Source organism: Capsicum annuum, chromosome 8 (assembly GCF_002878395.1).
Source record: "Capsicum annuum cultivar UCD-10X-F1 chromosome 8, UCD10Xv1.1, whole genome shotgun sequence".
Taxonomy (NCBI): Eukaryota; Viridiplantae; Streptophyta; class Magnoliopsida; order Solanales; family Solanaceae; genus Capsicum; species Capsicum annuum.
Window position 1 is genome coordinate 158,730,634 of NC_061118.1, and position 24,291 is coordinate 158,754,924.

At 28.8% G+C, this 24,291-nt stretch overlaps 1 protein-coding gene across 2 annotated transcripts; it reads left to right on the forward strand.

The window, feature by feature from the left end:
* The first annotated feature begins 18,824 nt into the window (after window positions 1–18,824).
* LOC107839827 (protein NRT1/ PTR FAMILY 4.3) lies at window positions 18,825–24,002 on the forward strand. 2 transcript variants are annotated; one of them, XM_047394833.1, is made up of 6 exons: window positions 18,825–19,271; window positions 19,675–19,892; window positions 20,823–21,263; window positions 22,207–22,343; window positions 22,844–23,181; window positions 23,288–24,002. In XM_047394833.1, the coding sequence occupies exons 1-6, from the start codon at window positions 19,106–19,108 to the stop codon at window positions 23,818–23,820; spliced, it is 1,833 nt and encodes a 610-aa protein (XP_047250789.1). In that variant the 5' UTR covers window positions 18,825–19,105; the 3' UTR covers window positions 23,821–24,002. The 2 variants fall into 2 exon arrangements, with proteins under 2 accessions (XP_047250789.1, XP_047250790.1); XM_047394834.1 differs by lacking the exons at window positions 18,825–19,271; window positions 19,675–19,892 and adding an exon at window positions 19,985–20,688.
* The last annotated feature ends 289 nt before the right edge of the window (window positions 24,003–24,291 follow it).

Here is a 24,291-nt window from a genome sequence, read left to right on the forward strand (position 1 = left end):
TATCGTATCCATATGATTGATTACATATAATATCCCATGAGTTTTAGGAAACTAGTGAAATAAAAAATTGACACTTGGCGGCATTAGAGGCTAATCAAATCAGCCCCTACGTAATAAAAGCGTGTTGCAAACATCTGTCAATAAAGAATTGGATTGTCGGCAAAAAGTAATAATCAAACAAATATAGAGTAGTAACAAATAGTCCTATATTGTTTAATTCTTGAATAACTTTTATGGTATTGAGTGATGATGATGATGATGATGATGATGATGCAGTACAATGTTGGAAAAATAGGTGTAATGTGGACAATGTGGGAGACAAGGAAGAGACATTGCTTTTGAAATTAGGTGGTGTCTGTACATCCCCATTACCTCTATTAGCCTTCCATTCCCTTCTCTTTTTTTACCTGTAAATGTACACTCCCAAATAACAACATTACCAGTACGTATCAATATGATAAAAATTTACTTGCCCTCAATATTTATATACCGAAATCACTATATGTAATGGTTTTTCTATACAAATATGTTTTGCTTAATTGTGGTTAAATGATATTTATTCTCGCTTCTAAATTATTTGATTTGATGTAAATACTGTGTGGGTGAGTGAAAAAAAAAAAAAACTATTTAGTATCATTACGAAATTTAAAAAAGTGGTTGAAACCATAAACTCTTGAGAATTATGACTTGTTTGGTAAATGTGATTAACAATAGATAGCAATATCGTGTGAAGATTGGAGATTTTACTCACATAGTGAGCTTTTAGTTTTTTATTGTATCCGTCTGGCTAGCATAACTCAATATTCTTTTTCTATGTTGCACAAAATTTGCAATATAATCTTAGAAGTAGTTTATAATCGATTCTGAGTCAATATGTCTTTTTTTATTTCACATAAAAATGTGCAAAAACAAAAAAGGCCACACCTCTAGTTACAATGGAAAGACGATAAAAATCAATTCTTGTACACGAAGGTATTTTTTCTTTTAAAAAGCAAAACCTGAAACAAATTATATATATGCTTGCAATAATATAAAAAATCAAAAGCCACCTGCCGTTTTCAAAAGTAAAAGAAAATAAGATATATAAAATATCAATAAAAACAAATGTCTTTATGACTTGATGTTGCCAAGAAAAACAAGGATAAATGGATAGAGATGCTTTCTTGGACTCCATTTGCACCATACACAATGAGTCAACTTTTGTACATTCATTCTCTCTTCTTTCTTTTTTTTTTTCCTTTTCGGAAAAGCAAGATATTGAGCAAATGAGTTTTATATTAAAACTTTGTAATCAATTCAACCAATCTTTTTCATTGTAGTTCCACATATTGCTCTGGACCTAGAAAATTGTCAAAAAGGTTAAAGCTAATTGGTAGTTATACAAGCACTCAGTATATATAACACATCATATTCCTTCCTTTCTAAAGGTCAAACATTGCGGTAGCCGGACGGTGAGTATTCCTTCATTCTTAAATGGAGATCTTGAGTTATAGAGTCTTGAAATAAAGTCACCTTTAATAGAGCGTTTTACTTTTAATATTGAATTTCTCGTGAGAAATTATTAATGATCGAACTGCAAAATATATATCAGACATCAGATGAAAACTCAAGAAAATCATATGGATCTCCCTCTTTATTTTTTTGGTTTCCTTCCACTAACTTCCATTCTTTTCTACTTAATTGTTGAACATACGCACATTGAAGCATTAATTCAAATTTTATAGCCATTATTATATATTTTTATACATAGAAAAAGCCTTTACTTTATAATGAAGGCTTCTCTAATTGCTTGCATATAGCAGGAGTAATCATTACAATTTACAAAGTCCATGAGCCAAAATGCCACTAACTAATATAACACCTGTTTATCTAGTGATTGATATGATATAAGTCTCCATTAATTAATTTACAAAATTTATGGGATTTTTTTCTACATTCCTCAAGATGTACTTTATTAATGGAACTAGATATATATAATCTAACACTACTTACTTTTTTTTTTTCTTCAATATGCCGACAATGATACGTTGACATTGGCCAAATATTTGAGGAATGAATAAAATAAAAGGAGCACTCACACGTGGACACCACATATACACAAACTCTTAGTCATTACGTGACATCATTTGACTTGATATAAAATAGAGATTTTCGAAACTTAGGTTGAAACAAATGTAAGTTTTAATAATAGAAAGGTGATAATTTTATTTTATTTTTTTAAATGAATTAAAAAGAAAAGTGTGGTACATAAATTGGACCGGAGGGGAGTAATAATTCCTGCACTATCATATGCATTTCATCATTTTACTGTAACAATTGTGTTCTTGGGAATCAATGAATATTCTGAATAGACGTTAGATCTCGTCATTTCTGGGATTTGTACATAGTGCAAATCATGTTGTACCTGCACTACACATATGCTTTTCATCATTTCTTATTTTGTTTTGTCACTGTAACTTGTGTTTATGGGGATTGTTTCAGTGGATTTTTGTATAATTATATGTAGACTTATAATCTCGTCATATCTGGGATTTGTTTTTATTATTATATTATTGCATAATCCAATCTAAAGATTATTTATTTTTATATCATATCTTGTATGTTCGAAAAAACTCTTCATGTTATATTTCATCGATTATTTGAGAAGTGTTATATATAATTAAAATGACGTTTCTAAATGGACCACGAAGGCAAATGTCGTTGATGGATCACCACAAAGATAAAGGTGAATATAAGTTTGTAGAAATCATCATATTATTGTGAATATTTTGAATTCAAGGAGATTAAGGTGAAATCAAGAAGTAGGAGTACTAGAGTAGTATTATTAACCTCACCTTTTTAAGTCAGAATTGCATTAATTTGGAAGAAGAAAAGGAAGGAAATGTTAAAGTCAAAAGAAGGGTTTGATGTCACTCACAATTTCTCAGAGTTAATCTGACTAATTTTTAAAGCTAAATTACATTAGATCAATTTAATATTTTAAAGCTAAAATTTAAATATTCAAAAACTATATAAAAAAATATTATAAAATGTAATTTTTCTTATATCAATATGATTAAAAACTACATTAAAATATTAATCAAAATTTATAATATTTAACTCTTAAAAAAGAAAAGTATGAAAACTAAAAGGCAACAAAGGAAGTACAATAGTTGAATTAAGGACATTGAAGAATGGATTTCAACCAAGAAAGCAATGACCATTCCAAGAAGTGGCAAATAACATGGTGGACCGTGGATACGAAGAACTTCTGAAAGTGGAAGAAAGGACAAACCCCAAAGTCCATAAAAATCACTTACTACTATATAGTAGTATCATATTATATACTTTCTTCGTTTCAAATTATCCGTCCTAAATTAAAAATGACATATTAATTAAGAAAAATAATTAATAACATATCTATTTTATCATAATGATCCTATTAAATAATGTTTACATTTTAATTTAAAGAAAAAGTAATTAATGCAAAGAGTAAAACATGAAAAAAAAATTGTCTCTTCTTAATTAATAAAAAAAGACAAGTAAAATGGAAAATCAAATTAGAAAATTTGGGATGGATAATTTGGGACGGGGGGAGTATTTACTTCCTTCTTTTTTAAAAGGAAACATCCTTTTGGCTACAAAAAATTGACCCAAATTTGACCACAATAGAGAAAAGTCATGTTCACACTATAAACTAGTTAACTTTTAGACATTTTTATCCTTTTTATCCTATATTTAAAAGTCTATCTATACATAATACATTATTTATTTTCAATTCCCAATACATTGAAAACTATCTAATTCGTGAGAATGAAATTTTTTTATGATTCTTACAATCATTTAAAAAAAGGACACTTTTACATAAATAATTAAGACGAATGATGAAAATAGAATGAAGAAATAATTTTGATTTTTTTTTTAGGAACACTAATTTTTTCATAATTATAAAGTGAAATTCATAAGTTAGAGTGACCAACTTACGACTTTTACTGATTTTGAATACTTATAAAAACTAGTACTAAGCTTATAAGCATTTTGTTGAAAATGTTTATAACATGCATATATAATTTAAAACATATTTTCGAGCTAGTTTGATTCATTTATAATAAATTTGATCGTACTTATAAAAACCAACATGTTTATAAAATGCGCATATAAATGTTTTTCGTTTACTAACTAGTGAAGGTTGGTGATTATTTAATTTTACTGTTAGATTGATGACCCTTTAGGGGTCGTTTGGTTGGAAAATAAGTTATGCTGGGATTAGTTATACTGGGATTAGTTATCCTGGTGTTATTTTTTAGTGATTGTTTGGTTTGTGGTACTAAAAATGATAGGCATTGCATCCTTTCTAAGTGTAGACACTTTGTTTATAAAAATACTTTTCGCCTTATTTAGCTTAATATTTCATGTTAAATTACTTATTTTATCCTAAATTCTATAAAATATTGATAATTCCATTTTTTTAAAAATATTCATCAATAAAAAATGTGAAAAAAAATTACTCCCTTCTTACATTATTTAGTATCATTAATATTTGAAAAGTTGAATTGTATTTTTAAAAAAAATTAAATTTTCAAATACGTTTAACTATATATAAAAATATTTTTTTATTTAATAATTAAGCATGTACTAAGTTAGAAAGGGAATGTCAAGATACTTTAATTACTTGTTCATGATAAATTTGTTAGGAAAAATGAAAAGTTGAAGTAAGATCAATAACTACAAAATACAAAGACAATAAATCCTTGGATCAATTTTGAATTTGATAATTTATGAATTATTACTTTGAAAATATTTTATTAGTTAAGTTTTAAATCTAAAAGTTTGCATGTTTGAATAATATTAAAATATAATCTGAAAATATTTTTAAAACGGTAATTAAAACTTAAACACTTCTGACATGATGGACATCAAAAAGTTATAAAAATTATATTATTTGACTCTAGATAAAAATAATACAAGAGAGTCACACATTAATATTATATTATGTCACCCATATATTAACTGATTTGATAATTTGGGAATCATTACTTATATTTGTTATTATTATGACCTCTGATTAAATAATCTTATAAATTATTATATTTAAATAAATTTAATATATATTTAAATAAATATTTAAACATAATTTTAAAATATTATAATAACGATAGTAAAAACTCAAAGTACTTTAGACATGGTAGACATCAAAATTTTATATAAATTATAAAAATTATATGATTTATAAGTGTCGATCTTATTTTATAACAACCCACGAGAGTTACCTATTGATGTTGAAGTTTTACGCATTTATTAATTGTCATCTTTAAAAATAAATTAAATATTTAAATAATTAAGTGATGATCCTAGTTAACAACAACCTAAGAGAATACTTACGCATTAATGTAGTAGCCTTGAGTCCCTATGCTAAGCCGATCTGATAACTTATGAATCATTAGTTAAATTTGTTATTAATGTGACCTCTAATTAAGTAATTTTATTATTTATTATGTTAAACCAAATTTAAAAATTACATATTTAAATATATTTTAAAAATATTTCAATAAAGATAGTCAAAGTTCTAAACACTTAAGAAATAATAGACATTGACACGTCATAAAATCATATAATTTATTTTTAAGAAAATCATTTATATATAAAAAATTTGAAATTAAAAATTATATTTTAAGAAAGCATTCTCCTACCGCACCTTCTGGCATATAATCATCAACCCGAGCGAGCAACCCAACCATATAAATTTTGGCCAGGGAAATAACTATATTGGTTTTCCATTCTTGCTTGATGCAGTGCGAGGCTTCGAGGGCCCTCTAAGGGTCCAATGCACACTTAAAGTTAAGTCCAATCACTATTGGTTCTCTGTAGTGACGACAAATATTAATCCCTTCACAAAACTTGACACGCATAAACACGAGCACCAACCGTCAGTAATTCCGAACAGGGTATTTGTTCCATCTTCATGAGGTCCTCAGCCTTATCAATTTCAAACCCATCAAACTTAACGGTACAATGCAGGATCTTGTTTGAATGATCAATGCCTAATCGGTTAAAACTGCATTCACAAAAACATTGTACTTTGTGTGTGTTGTCCCAGTAACCTTATCAGTAATACATACTTAACTCCCACACATATGATAGTGGATCCATCTGCATGCACTTTATTCTTCCTAGCCCATCTATGGCTTAAATTGAATAAACAGATGACTAGCTTGTTGTAACAGATGACACATCTATTTATATTTTCAATCAATTGGAGACATCTGTTACGACAGTGATCAACCTGTTGCAAAAATCAAACAGATATATACATCTGTTGCAAAAAGATTGCCAGTATGTTGTAAGTTATCTAACATAAAGAATATATTTTGTAACAGATCACCCATCTGTTAGATTTATTTTAAAGCAATTTTCTTTTCTTTTAGAGATACAATAATTTATAAATAGGTCCCTCCTTACAAATATGGATGATCTAGATTCGTACAAGAATATTCATATCGAGTCCTTGCGTGAACTTCAAAGGCAGCTTGATTGATGAACTCCAGAGAGATATTTGACTGACTTCGGAGCAAGGCTGCCAGATGAATGAAAGATGTCTGATTGACAATAATAATAACAGGAGTAATAATAATTAGGTAATGTTTTTTATTTTAGCGATTATTTTCCTCCTTTTGTATATAAAATCTACCCAAGGGATTCAAAAATCTATGAACATTCATTTCATTTTATTGTTGATTTTGAATTTTTAATTATTATTTAGTATTTAATAATAATCATTCTGTTTATTCCTTATTCTCAACATGTCGACGGTTGGTGGTAGGGATTGAGCAAAAATTTGTGTCAATAGTTAGAGGTTAATCTGCTACGACAGATCGATCATATGTTGCACCTGACGGTTATTAATAAAAAAAAGGGCTATTGTTGTTATTGAGAAGGTGAAAAGAGAAAGACATGACTAGGAGTTCCGATTATTCAATATGAAAAATATTTCGTAAATAAATAATAAGAAAATAAATAATAAACAATTTATAACCACAATTTTAATAACTGATCATGACTTTTCACCATTTTTGTTTTTGAATTTGTTTTTTAAATTATTTATTATATAGTAAAATGCTTATTATTTTATTAAGGAATTTGAAAAGGTATTTTTTTTATTTATAAAATAAAAAAGTAAGCAAATTTGGATTAATGATATGATGATATAGTTATATTTTTTTAAAAAAAGTAGATTATATGTTGCAACAATTAAATTATCTGATGCAACAGGTTCACTATGGTTGCAACAGATGATATATATGTTGTCACAGATGATTTATCTGATACAACCTATATCGAGTCACAGCTCAATAAAAGCAGTTCTTGGAAAGAACTAATTAATAATAATAATTTGAAAAGTCATGACTTATCACAATTTTTCTTAATTTAATTAATTCATTACTTTTCACATTAATAAAAAATATAATTAATAAATAGAGGTGAACAGTTAGATTATATGTTGCAACAGATATGTTATTTGATGCAACATATTTTATATTTGTTGCAATAGATAATATAATTGTTGTCACAGATGTGTTATCTGATGCAACAGATATAGAATCTGTTGCCACAACTTAATAAAAATGGTTCTTCGAAAGATTAATTAATAATAATAATCTAAAAAGTCATGACTTATATCACAATATTTATTTTCTTAATTTAATCAAAAATTTAATTAATGTATGGAGGTGAATAGTCGCTTCTTTTTGCCTCTCATTCAAATTCAATCCTCTATAAATAGGTCCATCCTTACTCAATCGTTCATTCAAATACACACTCTATTTATTTATTGCATCTCGTCTTTCATATTACACTCTAGAAGATAAGATTATGGCTGATCTAGTGTGGGACGTTGCTTTTCTGCAAGACGCCATAAATGAACTTCGGACTCAACTTCGTGATCTGCAATGGAAATTGGGAGGAGTTAGATCAAGAATGCTCCGCGAGATACGCAGGTTGAGGAGGGCCTTGCTACTTTGGGTTGAAGATTGGCCGGCTGACAATGATGATGCTGATAATAATAATAATAATTAGACTATTATTTTTCTTTTAGTCTATTATATGTATTTTTATTTGTTTAATAAATAAATTATGTTTGATCTTTGACGTTTTAATCCATATTTAATTTTCATTCTGTCTATTATCTTCTCAATAAACATTTCGATGGTTCGACGTAAAAAGGAATAATTTAGAATCCAGTAGCAATAATAAGATTTATCTGTTGGGTTTGTGGCAGGGTTGATTTGTGTTGTTTCAAACAAATTAATCATTCGTTGCAGTAGATAATTAGTCTGATGCAACAGATAAATATTCTGATGCATCAGATAATTAGTCTGGTGCAACAGATAAACATCCTGATACAACAGATAATACGTCTGATGAAACAGATAATACGATGATGCAACATATAAATAGTCTGATGCAACAGATTACTTATCTGATGCTCCAGATGATTGATCTGTTTAAATTGTGGGCACTTGTACTGGATTCATAATCGGGGTTCTATCCATTGTTGGAAAAATAGAAGTGTACCCAGATGACAAATACGAATAAAAATCATAATTTTACTTACCAAAGTAACCTAAGAAGTAATGCCAAAGTGGAAAGTGATGTAGTAAACAAAATTTGACCTAAAAAATTGGTCAGATCGCAGAAGTAGTGCTGTACCACCACCACCACCACCAACAACAAATGGTCGACAAGAAGAAGATGAAGCAGAAGATAATGAATAAAGCAGCAGAAACAGAAACAATTAACAACAAAAATCGCTAAGAGAGAGAAAACAACAATGAATGAGAAGAGAGAGAAAGATGACTTTTTCCCCTTCGTTTCTCGTTATTTTAGGTATGCATTGGGATCAAAGTATAAATTTAAAAACTTGTGGGTTATTTTAAAACTTCCCCAACTTTCTTAATACATAGTAAAGTAATTGTCACATCCAACTAATAATTAAGACTTGTGTCACCTACACCTCATTTTAAAACTCTTTTGTCACCTATGACCCAAAACCCCAAGATACTTTTCTTCTTATCTCTCTAACAATATTTGGTATGATTTAATTTTAAATGGAATCAAATCAAAAATCAATATTTGATTTGATTTGATTTTAGATTTTTAAAATCGATAATATTTAGTTTGGTTTTATTTTACTAAAACAACCACAATTCAGAGAGCAATGAATTCTTCTCCAAATCATCTCCTTCTTTATTTAATTTAAGAAAGAAATCAATAGCATTTGAGCTTTCAGTCTATGAACGAATAAATTACATATATAAATTAATTGAATATATGATATTATTTTTTTTATAATTAAATATAAATATTTTATATCTTATAATCATTAATTTGATTTTAGTCTACTTATAATTTTCACATGTACTACTATATTTTTAAATTTCATTTCTTGAAAGATATGGAAAAAAAAAAAATACAACACTCTAAATCTAATTATCTATATGTGGTGTAGTTTAGAGTTTGTTTTTAATTTACTCAATAGATTGCTCTTTTGATTTTTGAAAGGTTGACTATTTTATTTATAGCTTTATGTTATTTTGTGGATGTTAGACATGTGAAATGGAGTAATCTCTATAATTATGCAACATAAACATGCTAAAGTTTCAAAAAAGTATTGAAAAATAATGTAAAAGATTTAACTTACTTATCTAGTAGTAATAGATATCAATTTATTAATTTATAATGTTCATATGAAATAAATGTTTCATTTTTTTTTATTTTTTAATTATCAATTCATAATAGCTAGTTATAAACCAAAAAATTGAACCAAATTGATAGTTTTATTTTATTTTAAAAATTTGAAACTAACTAAATTACTTTAATTTTAATTTTAATCAACAATTAATCGCCATGAAATCATGAGCACCCACTATTTTAAGAAAAAAACTATCGATTGACATTCTTTTATATCTTGAATGGCATATTACAATTGTGTGTTATTAAGAAATTAAAATAGTAAAAATATTTTATGACAATGAACATTTATAATTTCATTGGACTTGAGTAAATTAAAGAATTATTTTTGAATTTTTTTTGATCAATTATTTTTGGGTTGATCAAGAAACAAAATTGAAAATTGAAATAATTAATAAGCAATCAAGACACATAATTAAAAACAAATATTATGACTAAAACATAATTAAAAATTTAAACATAGAAATATAAATGACATATTCAACTTTTGTTTATCAACTTCACGTCTCAAATAATTAAGATTACTTTGATTAATTTATTTTAAATTTTATTCAAAGATATCATTTTAATTTGAAATAAAAAGTTTTTGAATTAGATGATATAATTTTCAATTTAAATTTTTTGTTCTCCCTTTAGTCGATTAATGTAGAGGAATATGAAGTTTAAATTCAAATGTATGTAGCTGTGTGTGTGTATATCATAGTAATTTAAAGAAAAGATTCAATATACATTGAAAGATAAAACATTTTATTAGGGTAAAACATTAAGTTTCAATTTAAATAACTGAAAAATATATTTAAGTTGAATTGACAAAAGTTGAATTTGAAGTGAAATATAAATTTACTTATACATTATATTAAAAGGAGAGTAATCGTATAAAATACATTTATTCATTTTTTTAATTATAAGTAAATGTATAATTTTTAATTTAATTAACTATATAATTTACTATACATATAAAATACTTAGAGTATGTAGAATTTTTGTATATTTATTAATTGTACTTGTATAAATCAATTTTAATTGTTCCATAAGTTTAGGGAATAGAAAAAAGTTAGTGCATTTATTAATATAATTTGAAGGAGATTTATTTAAGAAAATATAATAAAATCTAAAATAAGGCTATATAAGTCTTTTCACAATTGTGATCACATTTAGGCCAAAAAATTATGACCATTTAGCAATTCAAAAACCTTAGTTTAAAGGGGACAACAAAATGTACTCATATTAAACATATGCTTTCACTTCAACCTCACCTTCTGTGTTAGATGGAACATCACTAATACTTTGTACTACATCAAGAATATATTTTTTGTGCATGACATTGATTTCCTGTTCCTTGATAAGAGGGAAGGAAAACAATATTAATGGCTCTCAACTTGACATACCATCCTAGAATTTAAGTTATACACATTGACGGTTTTAAATTTTGTTTGTATCGTCAATAAATTTTAATTTGTGATATCAGATTTATTTTCATTTTTATCAGAATATCGGTTAATGTTTTTTTTTTTTTTTTTTTTTTGAAAATTTCAGAAAAATTCTCAGCCGCTACACCCTTCGGATGTGTGCACTGGATAAACCCCTGTGCACAGCCTGCAAATAACATTACGGGTTTTTAACTCATATAATGTTTTCTTGTATCCAAGGTATGAATATGGCTTAGCTTATCACCAGCTGATGATGAATTATAAGGAGCAACAAATTAACATATAAACTTTGATCTCAAATTAAGATATTAATTAATATCATGATGGAGATTAGCTAGGACTTAATCATCATCCATTTAACTTCTTATTTAACTTTGTGGTTTAGAAAGTTCAAAGATTTTATTATTACTATTTTTTTAACTCATATTATATGAGAAACTTTAGAACATTTTCTAGACATGTCATGTGCATAGCAATCTAAACCTTAGCTAGCCTTTGCACTCTCTAAGGTTATGGAAAATTATAATCACTTATATCTATAGCCGGAACTCTCTATAATAACATTTTATTATAGCGTTCAAGTTATTTTTGAAAAATAGTCAAAAAAATATCGAGACAAACAACACTATTATGTAGAGGTCGTTTGACTCCATATGAGATTCTTAAAAAGTAAAATGATTGCACCAAGCAAGAATCCATAAGATCTGGACGTCCTTTTAGAGAAGAGGATTTAAATTAAAAGTACTATAAACCAATTGAGAATGATATTGACCAAAAATTAATATGCATTATTATTCTGAATTGATCAAGCTACAGCCTACATGTGCACAATCCTATTTCCACACTACTTAATAGTACTACTATATACTACTACATAAAGGTGGCTAGATACTTCCTCTCAACTATAGCAAAAAAAAACTTGGATAAGAAAACTCTACGTCGACAAAAGCACTAAATTTGTACTAATAATATGCAGTCATAGGCCAAATCAAAATTGATCCTTATTATATGGTCAAAATCACCCTCCTCATTATTTCCTAGTGCTACAGTTTTCTAGTACCCACCCATGAAAATGATGGTTTAATTATAACAAAATTGATCGATCCCTGTGACTATTTATATTATTGGATTTATGATAATATAGCTAACAATAAATTTCCAGTTAATTATCTAGGTAAATCTTCATGAATTGCAAGATTTAAATCCCAAGGTAATATAACTCCCAGATAAATTCCCAAAAGAAATTATCTCTACGTAAAATAGCAACAAAATCCCAGGTAATTTCCTAGGTAGTATAATTCTCATGTAAAGTCCCATTAAATAAATTTCCAGGTATTTTTCTTGGTAATATAATCCCCAAGTAAATCTTCAACAAATAATTTCTTGGTAAATCCACAAGTATCATTACATGGATATATCCTACGAATTAACAAAGAAAATAAAATTTTCATATTTCTATATTGGTTACATGTGGAATTATCAGTAAAAGTGATATCTTGAGATTAATTTTCTCAAATAAATTGCGTCAAAATTACCTACAAATTTATCTGAGAAACAACATATCCACAAGTAAATATTCTACATTTAGGAATATTTAACTTTTCACACATGAAATTCCATAGGAATTATCTACAGAAGGAATCTATCTCCAAAGTAAAATCTACATTTAATTTGATTTTTTGGAGTAGTCAAAATCACTCTCTTAATTTCCTAGTACTAAAGTTATCTAGTATACCCACCCATGAAAATGATAGTTCATAACAAAATGCTAAACAGTAAATTCTTGAAAAGAAACGGATCTATTAATTGATAAGATTATTCGTACGTAATATCAATTCAATCTTATTTGAACCAATACAATGTACAAGCCGAAAAGTGTATCATAAAACTAAAGTACTCTCAGATTTGCCAACCACAATTGTTTGGATATATTATTATTACCAATTGGAATCAGAAACTAACTAATTGATAGAAAATTAACATGGGTCGGCTTTGAATTTTTTTTTAGGTAAATGTTAGGTTTGATTGTATTATCGTAATATCTCTATTAGTTTGTTATTATGTGGTAATTTACAGTTTGTAGATGAATCTCGATCGGCTTTGAGAAATTTTTGTGTGTAAAATTTAAGTTTAATTGTATTGTTTTGATAACACATTTAACATATTATTTTGTTACAGTTTACAGGTGATAGATAAATGTTGGTCGACTTTAAGGAATTTTTTTACGTAAAGATTAGGTTTAGTTGTATTATTTTGATATCTCTATTATCGTATTATTTTGTTATTGTTTACAGGTGGTGGATGAGTGTCGGACGATTTTGAGAAAATTTTGTGTGTAAAGATTAGATTTAATTGTAATATTTTGTTTTGTCTCGATCGACATTTAAAAATATTTTTGATAAAGGTTAGGTTTAATAAATAAAATTCTCCATATTTACATACTCAAAAAATATTAAATTTAATTATTATATTCATCTTTATTATTTAAACAAATATCCTATTTAGTATAATGTTTAAACTTATTAAAATAAGATATACGAGCAAAACGCGTACACCTAAACTAGTATAGTATATTCTATAAAGTAGTGGCTGAATGGTTCAGACCCTTGATTATCACAAATTATTCATTTTAAATAATATAACACTTTATATTTATTTCGGGAAAATAATTTAAAAATGTCCAGCGCGAGCACCACGTTGAACGTATAGTCGTATACCTTCCCAATAATGTATACAATCCATATATTATTATAAATGTATTTACATTATAGTAGTGAATGTCTATCAAGATCTACTTTGATATCTATTAGGATTTGAAACATCCGTCTTTTACTCAAACTAGGAGTAAATTTTTCCTATAAATAGAGGGATTTTGTTCATTTTATTTACAATCTTATGATGTCTCATCCCTCAAGCGAAGAAATAAGAATCAATCTCTCTATTCTCTCTATTCTTATTCTTTGTTCTTTATTGTTTTATAACACGTTATCAGCACGAGACTCTGCCAAATAAGGTGAGATTATAGATCTAAAGGTTAAGATTAGTAATTCCTTATGTTATTTGTATCTTTCTATTAATGATATAATTATTGTTGGATTTGAGGAAAAATAATTGGTTTGGAACCATTTATATTTTAAATTTATTCCTCAATAACAATATTATCAAAAAGGATGATAATATGTTGGGTTCAAGTCCAATCGATTCATGCCTAAGACACCTTTATATGGATCAAATATTGAGTTTGAATCTCAATACACCATATTGATGATATTGTGATGGCTAAAGCAAAATAATGGGTGTTCGATGAAAAGTTTGAAATTCGACCCATTGAATATGCTCCATTCCATGAAGTGAATGTGGTAGCAATATATTATAAGTCTGAAATATGACAACTTACTTCATTCTTGAGGTGTATGTGGTAGCAGTGCATAATATGTCTGAAAGAAGACAAGTAATTGAATGCACGAATATACGCGTGGAGGGACAATATGATAATGATCATCAAAAGTGATGATATTTTCACACGCTTATATGATTATAAGATATGCTAGAGAAAAATTCTTTACATTATATGTATGCCTCGATTTGCTTCTGAAGTAGCAAAATCTTGAAAGAGGTTATAAGCTATCATAATTTGATAGGCTTAAGGCACGATTATATTCCATTCCTGGGGAATGAGAAACTTATTAATGCAAACGTGCACTTGATTGTGATTGTATCATAACTCACCTCCGAAAGAGGTTGAATAGTCTTGAAATCTACTTCTAAAGTAGTAAATCTGAAATTTATTCATGTAATAGTAAATCTGAAATTTACTAAAGAAAAAGAACATGTCATGGTAAACGTGAAGTTTACTAGAATAAAAATTCATAAATTGATATGAACGATTGTGACATCTCGAAAATGTGCATGTATTGAAGAACTAGAAGATTCTTCAAGAATTGTTTATGTCGTTTGTTCTCATGACAAGTTGGTTGGACCAACTAATATTGGGATTGGATCCCTTCAAATCTGAAAATTATAAAAGGTGAATAAGGGCCCGTTCATCTATCATGTGATATGCTGAAAAGATACATCAATAAGATGATCACATGAACATTCATGGTCAACCTACGTTTGACATTCATAAAGTTACTTGTTCAATATAAATTGAGCATAATTTTCAGATTGTGTAATCAAGATAATTCATCTTGATGGTGATGGTTTAGGATTGAATGTCTTCGATAAATATTTAAACCATTATTAATGAGAACAAAACTTAATGTATTGCTCTGAAATATGATATATTGCAATAACATTTGTATATTAGACCCATAAATTATGATTATTTCTTCCCTCTTAATTGGTTCAAGGTCGGAAATCAATTATTCCATCTAATAATTTTGATGTGCGGTATACGATTAATGAATATACCATAATGCATAAGATGGATTCCTCAAAGAAATAGAGGATGTATGTTAGTTTGCCTAACATAAGGGGGAGATTATAAGCGCTATGAAATATGTTAAGAATTATCACCAGATCCTCATCCAAAAGATAATTCAAGTCAAATGTAAGCGCAAGTGCTCTTATTTTGTGTTCCTAAAGGATAGTGTCTATGCGTGCGTGAAGCGTGGTAGACTAATCGGTTCTAAATGAAATAGTCCTTGAAAAATAAGGAGCAAATAATCATAATAAGAAGGCAATGAACTCTTGAATAGCCTACGGCATAACACTTTATGAAACCTTATGTAAGGTTCATGTGCCTAAAAATAATGAAGTGATGAGATCTCAAAATGTTATGTCGCATTGTGAACCTATACAAAATGATATATCATCAATATCTTTGACACAATATTGGCGCAATATTGTGAAAGATTACGAGGATCTAAATTCTACGTTTATTTAAGCATGCTGACGTAGAAACATTTATCAAGCGACATGAAAGGATGCATTTTGGTAAGCGTAAAACTTATTTAATTTACAGTCCAGGAACTTAAAGATGTCACTCATGAAATGTTGAATATTGTCACTTGACAAAACTTATGTGAAAACTTTTAAGGATTCAAGCTGCTTGAAGCGTATAAAATTTTTTGGGAAACTTATTTATGATCCTTATATTGTATAAGCTTATTGCTTGAACATCATTAGAACTCTTGGAGAGTTTTCAAAGCAATAGATTATTTGTTGAAATTCAAAATATATCGAATTGGATTGGTTATGAAGTACTATATCTTAGTGCAATTGATGCACTCATGCACCTTGCAAATACTACAAGGCCTATAGTCTTTTCAGTCAATTTGTTAGCAAGATATATTTCTGCTCCTACTATGAGACATCAAAATGGGATAAAACACATGAGCTTGTTTTATTCTAAAGATTGCAGCCCCGATCTTATTGATCATGCTGATGATGGGTACTTATCTGACTCGCATAAAACTCGGTCTCAAATAGGCTATGTGTTCATATGTGGTGGTACTGCCATATCTTGGAGATATACAAAGCAGTCTATCGTAGCCACTTCATCAAATCATGCTGAGATAATAGCTATTCATGAAGTAAGCCGAGAATGTGTATGGTTGAGGTCCATGATACATCTCATTCGAGAAAAATGTGGTGTGAAATATGACAATCTACCCACAATTTTATACAAATATAATTCAGCATATATAGCACATCTTAAGAAAGGATTCATAAATGGAGATAGAACGAAGCACATTTTGCCAAAGCTTTTCTACATACATAAGATACAAAAGAATGATGATATTAATGTGCAACAGATTCGTTCAACTGACAATGTGACTGATTTATTCACCAAATCTTCTCCAATTGCAACTTTTAAAAAGATGCTGCATAAGATCGAGATTCAAAGGTCAAGGATGTTCTCATTAGGGGAGTTAATACGCGCTGTACTCTTTTTTCCTTACGAGATTTTGTCCTACTGGGTTTTCCTTGTAAGGTTTTTAATGAGGCAGCTGAAATGTGTATTATTAGAGATGTGTACTCTTTTTCCTTCACTAGATTTTTTTTCCTATAAGTTTTTTTCTAGTAAGGTTTTAACGAGGCACATTATTTACCAATTAGACATTTAAGGGGGTGTTATAAATGTATTTACATTATAGTGAATGTCTATCAAGATCTACTTTGATATCATTTGAAGCATCCGTCTTTTACTCAGACTAGAAGTAAATTTTCCAAGTTTTGTTCATTGTATTTACAATCTGATGATCTCTCATCCCTCAAGAAGTAATAAGAATTACTCTCTCTTCTCTTCTTCTTCTTTGTTCTTTATTATATTATAACATATATTATATACTTCAGTGGAGTATATAATAGTGGATTTGTATATCCAAAAAAAATATACAATGTATAAAACTATGCACTATATATCTCTCTCTATATATACACGCAGTTTTAATTTGTTAATGGACAAATTTTATAAATGAGGATGACCTTTTTAGACCAATTCCTGGAAAAGACCGAAAAGATAAATGGCTAAAACATGCCCATATTTTGGTATAGTAAGTAGATGAAAAGTTGAGTACCAGCTTTGACACATTTATTTTATTTAATTATTTGGCATGTGAATGTCCAAAAAGATGCCCCATGAAAAGTGAAACGAATAGCATAACAGGTTGACCTTCACCATTAAAAAATATTACATATATTAATGGATCATTGTAATTAAGCTCCTTTTTGCTCAACATATATCACAAAAAGGTACTATTTGTTTAATATGTACACAACTTTGAATAGAAAGTGCTCTTCGCAAAGATCAAATTATATTTGAGGATAAGCATTAGTTTTTTTTTTTCCCCACTAATCAAGGTTTGATACTCGCTTTAAGATCCGATAAATTTTATTTCGAATAAAAAAAAATTTCACTATTGTAGTAGAACATAGCTTACGTTCTATTAAAGACGATTTGATTTTAATTGAACTTTCAAAATTCAAAACTAAAAATGATGAGTAATTATCGTTCTATATATCACAATCTTTAATGATGGACTTAAATGCTTGCTAAGCTAATTAAGGAGAATATCCTTGACAAGAATGAGAAATTATATAATTACATATTTTTGTTTCTTGCTGACCCGGAAAAAAAAAGAAAAGAAATTTGCATAGAAAAAGTTGAAAGTAGTAGGTAAGAGGAAATTATCAGAGAAACATGCACATGTACGGTAGATATAAATTAAAAAACAACTAGATACGAGTATAACTTTTGACTTTGACTTGTTAATTAATACTTACTAGTAATGATCTTTAATTTACACTATCACTATAATTTAATCATCTATAAAGGTTGGTTAATTTCTGTATATAATTATTTCCATTTATTAGATAGTAGAAAATATATACTTATACAGTAGTTAAACACCCAAAGTTTTATATCCAACCCATACGAGTTAGTAACTTTTATTAAAAAAATCAGTAGATGACCAGATACTTATAATCTATACAGATAGTCAGATCAGATATACGAATAATGTAAAAATCTTTTACTGCTACCCCATTTTATTTGTAAGAGTCCCGTGTATGATGGTCAAAACACTTGATTTCTTTAAAAAGAATAATTTTTTTTAAAAAAAAATTCGTAAATACTACTACTAACATCTTCACATAAAATGGGAGGGGATGGATGGAGAAGTTAGAAGGTGGAATTCAGACGATAAAAAAAAAAGGGAGTGGGGGATATGATAAATAGTAGTAACTGGAGAGTGGTGTTTGTTTGTTTTGTGTGAATATCCAACCAAGGTGTAGATATTATTATTAATATAAATAGGAGAGACCACTTGCCTCATTTACAGCAAAAAATAGAGCATAAGACAACTTCCCCCACGCCCTCTTCTCACAAAATTCCTACAAACTACAACTGTCTTTTCTTTTTGAAAAATTAATATAAGATTATATATTAAGTCTGTAGTTTTATAAAAGGATATAGAGTGTTCAAGTTGAGTAGTAGCTAATTAATGGAGATGGAGGCAGGGAGAGGAGAAAAAGGAGACAACAACAATAACAATATTATTATTAGTGAAGAGATGATGATGAGTAGTACTACTACAAGTGTTGATTGGAGAGGAAAACCTTCAAACCCCATTAAACATGGTGGAATGAAAGCTGCTGTCTTTGTTCTTGGTACCTATTTCATCCTTATCTTTCTTTCTTCTTCTTCTTGTTGTTTTGTGGCTAGCTCTTTTTATTCATTCACGTGTGTTGTCAAATCGATCTGTCAATTCTCATCTTTTGTTGTTTTTTCATAATGTCCCTAGCTAGCTAGCTACAGCTATAGCTATTTTTCATTTATCCTTAGCCCATACTCTACATGAGTTTAAGTAATATATGAATATGCAGATCTTACCCCCACCTCAAGAATAAAAGATAGAGAGACTATTTTTGATTGATAAACCCTCGGCTCAAAAGGAAACAAAAAAAGTACAATGAAATAATAGATAGTAGCAAAAACAATAGATGTGCGTAGTAGACTGACATGCAAATTGTGTGGTGCTGCTAGTTGCTACTAACTGAAATGAAAATGCAGGGCTGCAAGGATTTGAGATAATGGGAATAGCAGCAGTTGGGAATAACCTCATAACGTATGTGTTAAATGAGATGCACTTTTCATTGTCAGAATCAGCAAACATAGTGACAAACTTTATAGGAACAATTTTTATCCTTGCATTGCTTGGAGGCTATCTCTCTGACTCTTATCTTGGTTCCTTCTGGACCATCCTCATCTTTGGCTTTATCGAACTTTCGGTACGTTCATTTATTCTAATTTCCTCTTGCTTTTTTTCTTATTATCCACTTTATGTTATATATATACATACACACACCCAAGTGCATACGTATAAAATATCTTTTCTATGATTCGAAAAATATTTATAGGTATAATCTTGAGGATAAGAAAAACTTGGAACTTTATTGTCTCCTTTCTTCTTTTTGTATCTTCTTGGGGCTTTTTCTTATCTTAAATTCCATAAACATTTAAGTTGGTTAAAAGCTCATATCCAAATTTCAATATCATGCACACATTAGCTAGGCCGGTGGTCATTTGACAATATATACTGAAAAAGACGTATTACTATGCTTAATTGAATGTATTTAATTTGTCTTCAATAAAACATGAATAATAAGGGTTTTAGTCTTGCTTGTCATTATCATGTCATAAAAAGGAAGTCAAAACAAGTGTACTCTAAAACTTTTGTTTAATATGTGGTAAGGTTTTAATTGATAGTTGGTTAGGTTGTACATATTGTTCTCCACTTCATAAGAAAATAAAATGAAAAAAAAAAAAATATTCTTGAAAGCAAGAGCTCATCCTCCATCCCCCAACCCCTCCATCCAGATACCCATGACTTCATGTTTTCTCAAAAAAAAAAAAAAAAAGAGTTAATTTTTGAGTTCAAATTATATACATGCAGTTTAACGTATTATAACGTATGATTATTATTCTATTTTTCTACATTACCATATAACACTTGATATGAAAAATCATTTGGTGTTGTTGTAAGTTAACCTGTAACCAGTGATGGATGTAGCATGCAGACATCGGGTAATCTGAATCCTGTACTATTTTTAACACTTTGCAATAAATACTAGGTTTAAATCCTAAATTCAATCCATAAAATTTAAATCCTAAATTCGCCCTTGCCCCCCGTAACATTATTTTTTTTCCAACTTGTGTAGGGTTTCATATTACTATCAGTACAAGCTCATCTACCACAGCTAAAACCACCAAAATGCAACATGCTAACAGATGGAGACGCATGTGTGGAAGCAAAGGGTTTGAAAGCCTTAATATTCTTTGTGGCATTGTATTTGGTGGCATTGGGGAGTGGATGTGTTAAACCAAATATGATATCTCATGGTGCTGACCAATTTAATCAAGAAGATACAAAGCAGTCAAAGCAATTATCAAGATACTTCAATGCTGCTTATTTTGCATTTTCAATGGGTGAATTAATTGCACTTACAATACTTGTTTATGTGCAAACACATTCTGGAATGGATGTTGGATTTGGTGTCTCAGCTGCTGCTATGGCTTTGGGATTAATTAGCTTAGTTTGTGGCACTCTTTTTTACAGAAATAAACCTCCTCAAGGAAGCATTTTCACTCCTATTGCACAGGTAAATTATTTTTCTTTGCCTCTCTATCATTATCATTTATTTTCAACCAATCGATCTCATAGAGTTTATGTTATCTATATATATCTCTTATTGTAAAAAAATACTTATATCATCAGGTCATTTTTAAGGAAGGAGTTACTTATTTTATTTTTAAGATAGAAATTACCAAATTTTAAGGAGGATAGATATATATATTCTTTGCGAAACTTTAAATGATTCAATAGCGTGAATCCTTTACAAGAGGCTGTTTGATTGGTGCGATAAGAAATAACACTTGCAAAATAAAATGCGAAATTATTTTATCTCGCATTGATGGGATGAATGATATTATTCTCATGGTCCCAACTCCCATTATCAAAGGAACATTGTGTAGTTAATTCAGGTCTTTTAGGATAAGACACAAGTTTTTATTTTTTTGTATTTTTTTATTCCCTCATTGATGTTTGACTTCTGTTGTCCTTTCAATATTACATTATTACAAGGATGTCTAATAATGACGATCTAGAATTGGGTTGGCTTTGCTAATGCTGCCTTATTTTTTTTTTTTTTGTGAATCTTTAATAAAATAATCTTATTTGATTATGGTTGCAATTTTGTTCTCTTCCACTGACAACAATAGAGTAATCCCTCCTTATATTTCTCAATTAAAAAAAAAAAAACTTAATTAAATCAACATAACCTATGTAATTTGTTGTCTTCTGATTCATGCATATTCTAGGAAAGAGCCTCATCATTTTTTTTAATTCATCCGAGCTTGACTGCACACACAACTTTAGAGTTGAAAAAGAAGAGAAGAGATATTTACTATCCGAGCAATTTCCTCTTATCAATCTCGTCATAATTGAGAACGAAGCATATATATATATATAGTGAAGAAGTGGTGTCAACTATATATATTGCTTATAGTATTATTAATTTTTTGTGGTTAATAATGGGCATGCAGGTATTGGTGGCAGCATTGTTAAACAGAAAGAGTGTGTGTCCATCAGATGCACGAATGCTTCATGGGACCCAAACCATCAAGGCTCCTTCTAATGCCAATACCAATCCCACCATTCTTCTCCACACCAATAGATTCAGGTACACAGGATTTAACCATTCAATATATTTATATTCATATATATTGCAACTATATTGACTATATTGCTATTGTGTTTTAACATAATATTATAATAGTAGGTAACATACTTAATTTTTTAGATTAAGATATATCCCACCTTATTATCTGCCCGTTCTATCAAGAGATATGTTAGTATTGTTAGTACTATTATTCATCATAAGCTATGTTAGCATTGTTAATTAGGTACTATTACCATCATAATGTTCTATAAGGGTACCATAGAGTGATCATCAATCTAAAGTAGGAATTTGCTCATTTAGCACATGTGTTATTTAAGAATATATATAAGTACTTCTAAAAATGGGAGATAAGTCAACTCGAAAATAAGACAAATTATCTTCTATTATAGATAATTAAAGACGATCCAATAATGTAAATTTTTTTTATTACAATAACGGTGTATATAATTAAAACTCGTGGTTTAAGTAATTATTTCACTAATTATGTCGAGAATTTTTAGGTTCTTGGACAAGGCTTGCATTAAAATGCAAGATGGAAATACCACAAAAGAGATTAGTAAATGGAGACTTTGCACAGTAACACAAGTAGAGCAAGTGAAGATCCTAATTTCAGTCCTTCCAATATTTGCTTGCACTATAATTTTCAATACCATTTTAGCACAACTTCAAACGTTTTCAGTCCAACAAGGAAGTGCCATGGACACTAAACTAACTAAAAACTTCCATATCCCTCCAGCTTCCCTTCAATCAATCCCTTACATAATGCTGATCTTCATTGTCCCTCTCTATGACACATTCTTTGTCCCTTTCGCCAGAAAATTCACCGGTCATGATTCAGGTACGTTGAAGCCTGTGACTGTCTCATCAAAATATTTAAACTATTATTGGTTCAAATGATTCGCTGGTCCTGATTTACTAATTATATTTATATTATGTCTCGACAGGCATCACCCCTCTGCAACGTATAGGTGTAGGCCTATTCTTCGCGACTTTCTCCATGGTATCAGCAGCCTTAATGGAAAACAAAAGGAGAATTTCTGCAGTAGAATCGAATGAAACCCTATCGATATTTTGGATCACACCACAATTCTTGATATTTGGAATATCAGAAATGTTCACTGCAGTTGGACTGATTGAGTTCTTCTACAAACAATCCTTAAAAGGGTCCATGCAATCATTTTTAACAGCCATTACATATTGTTCATACTCATTTGGTTTCTATTTGAGCTCACTGCTTGTTTCTTTAGTGAACAAAATCACTTCAAATTCATCATCACATCATGGTGGCTGGCTTAGTGACAACAATCTCAACAAAGACAGGCTTGATCTTTTCTATTGGTTGCTGGCAATTCTGAGTTTTCTCAATTTCCTCAATTATCTATTTTGGGCTAAATGGTATTCAAAAAATGGATCTTCATCAGCAACAGAAAATCAAGAATTCAATTCCAAAGTTGTTGGAGATGATGGTATAGTTTAGTGGAATATTACTCTCTACTTCTAGCTAGGGGAATAATTAATTGTCTCTAAATTCTAGCTCTTAAGGTGCCTATGGCAATTATGGGAATGCATATAATTAACTCTACTACTTTGTGGACATTGGAATATATATGTAAAATTAATGTCTATAAAAGTTCCACTAATTATGGAGGTATTGTATTATTGGTTGGTTTTATTGAACCTTCTTAAAAGTTCTATCTACTCTTTCACATATACTTTAACCTGTGATATATAATATGATAGTAACAAATTTTATCGATCACCTTACAAATTAATTAACGCTCGTCCTAAAACTAATTACTTGTACTTACCTTGTATGAAACTTTATTAAATAAACATTTAATATCACTTGTGCATAAAACTTACTCCTTCCGTCCTAAAATAGTTGTCACGTTTGATTAATCTTCGAAGATAAATTTAAATTAGATTAATTTAAAATTTAAACTTAAAT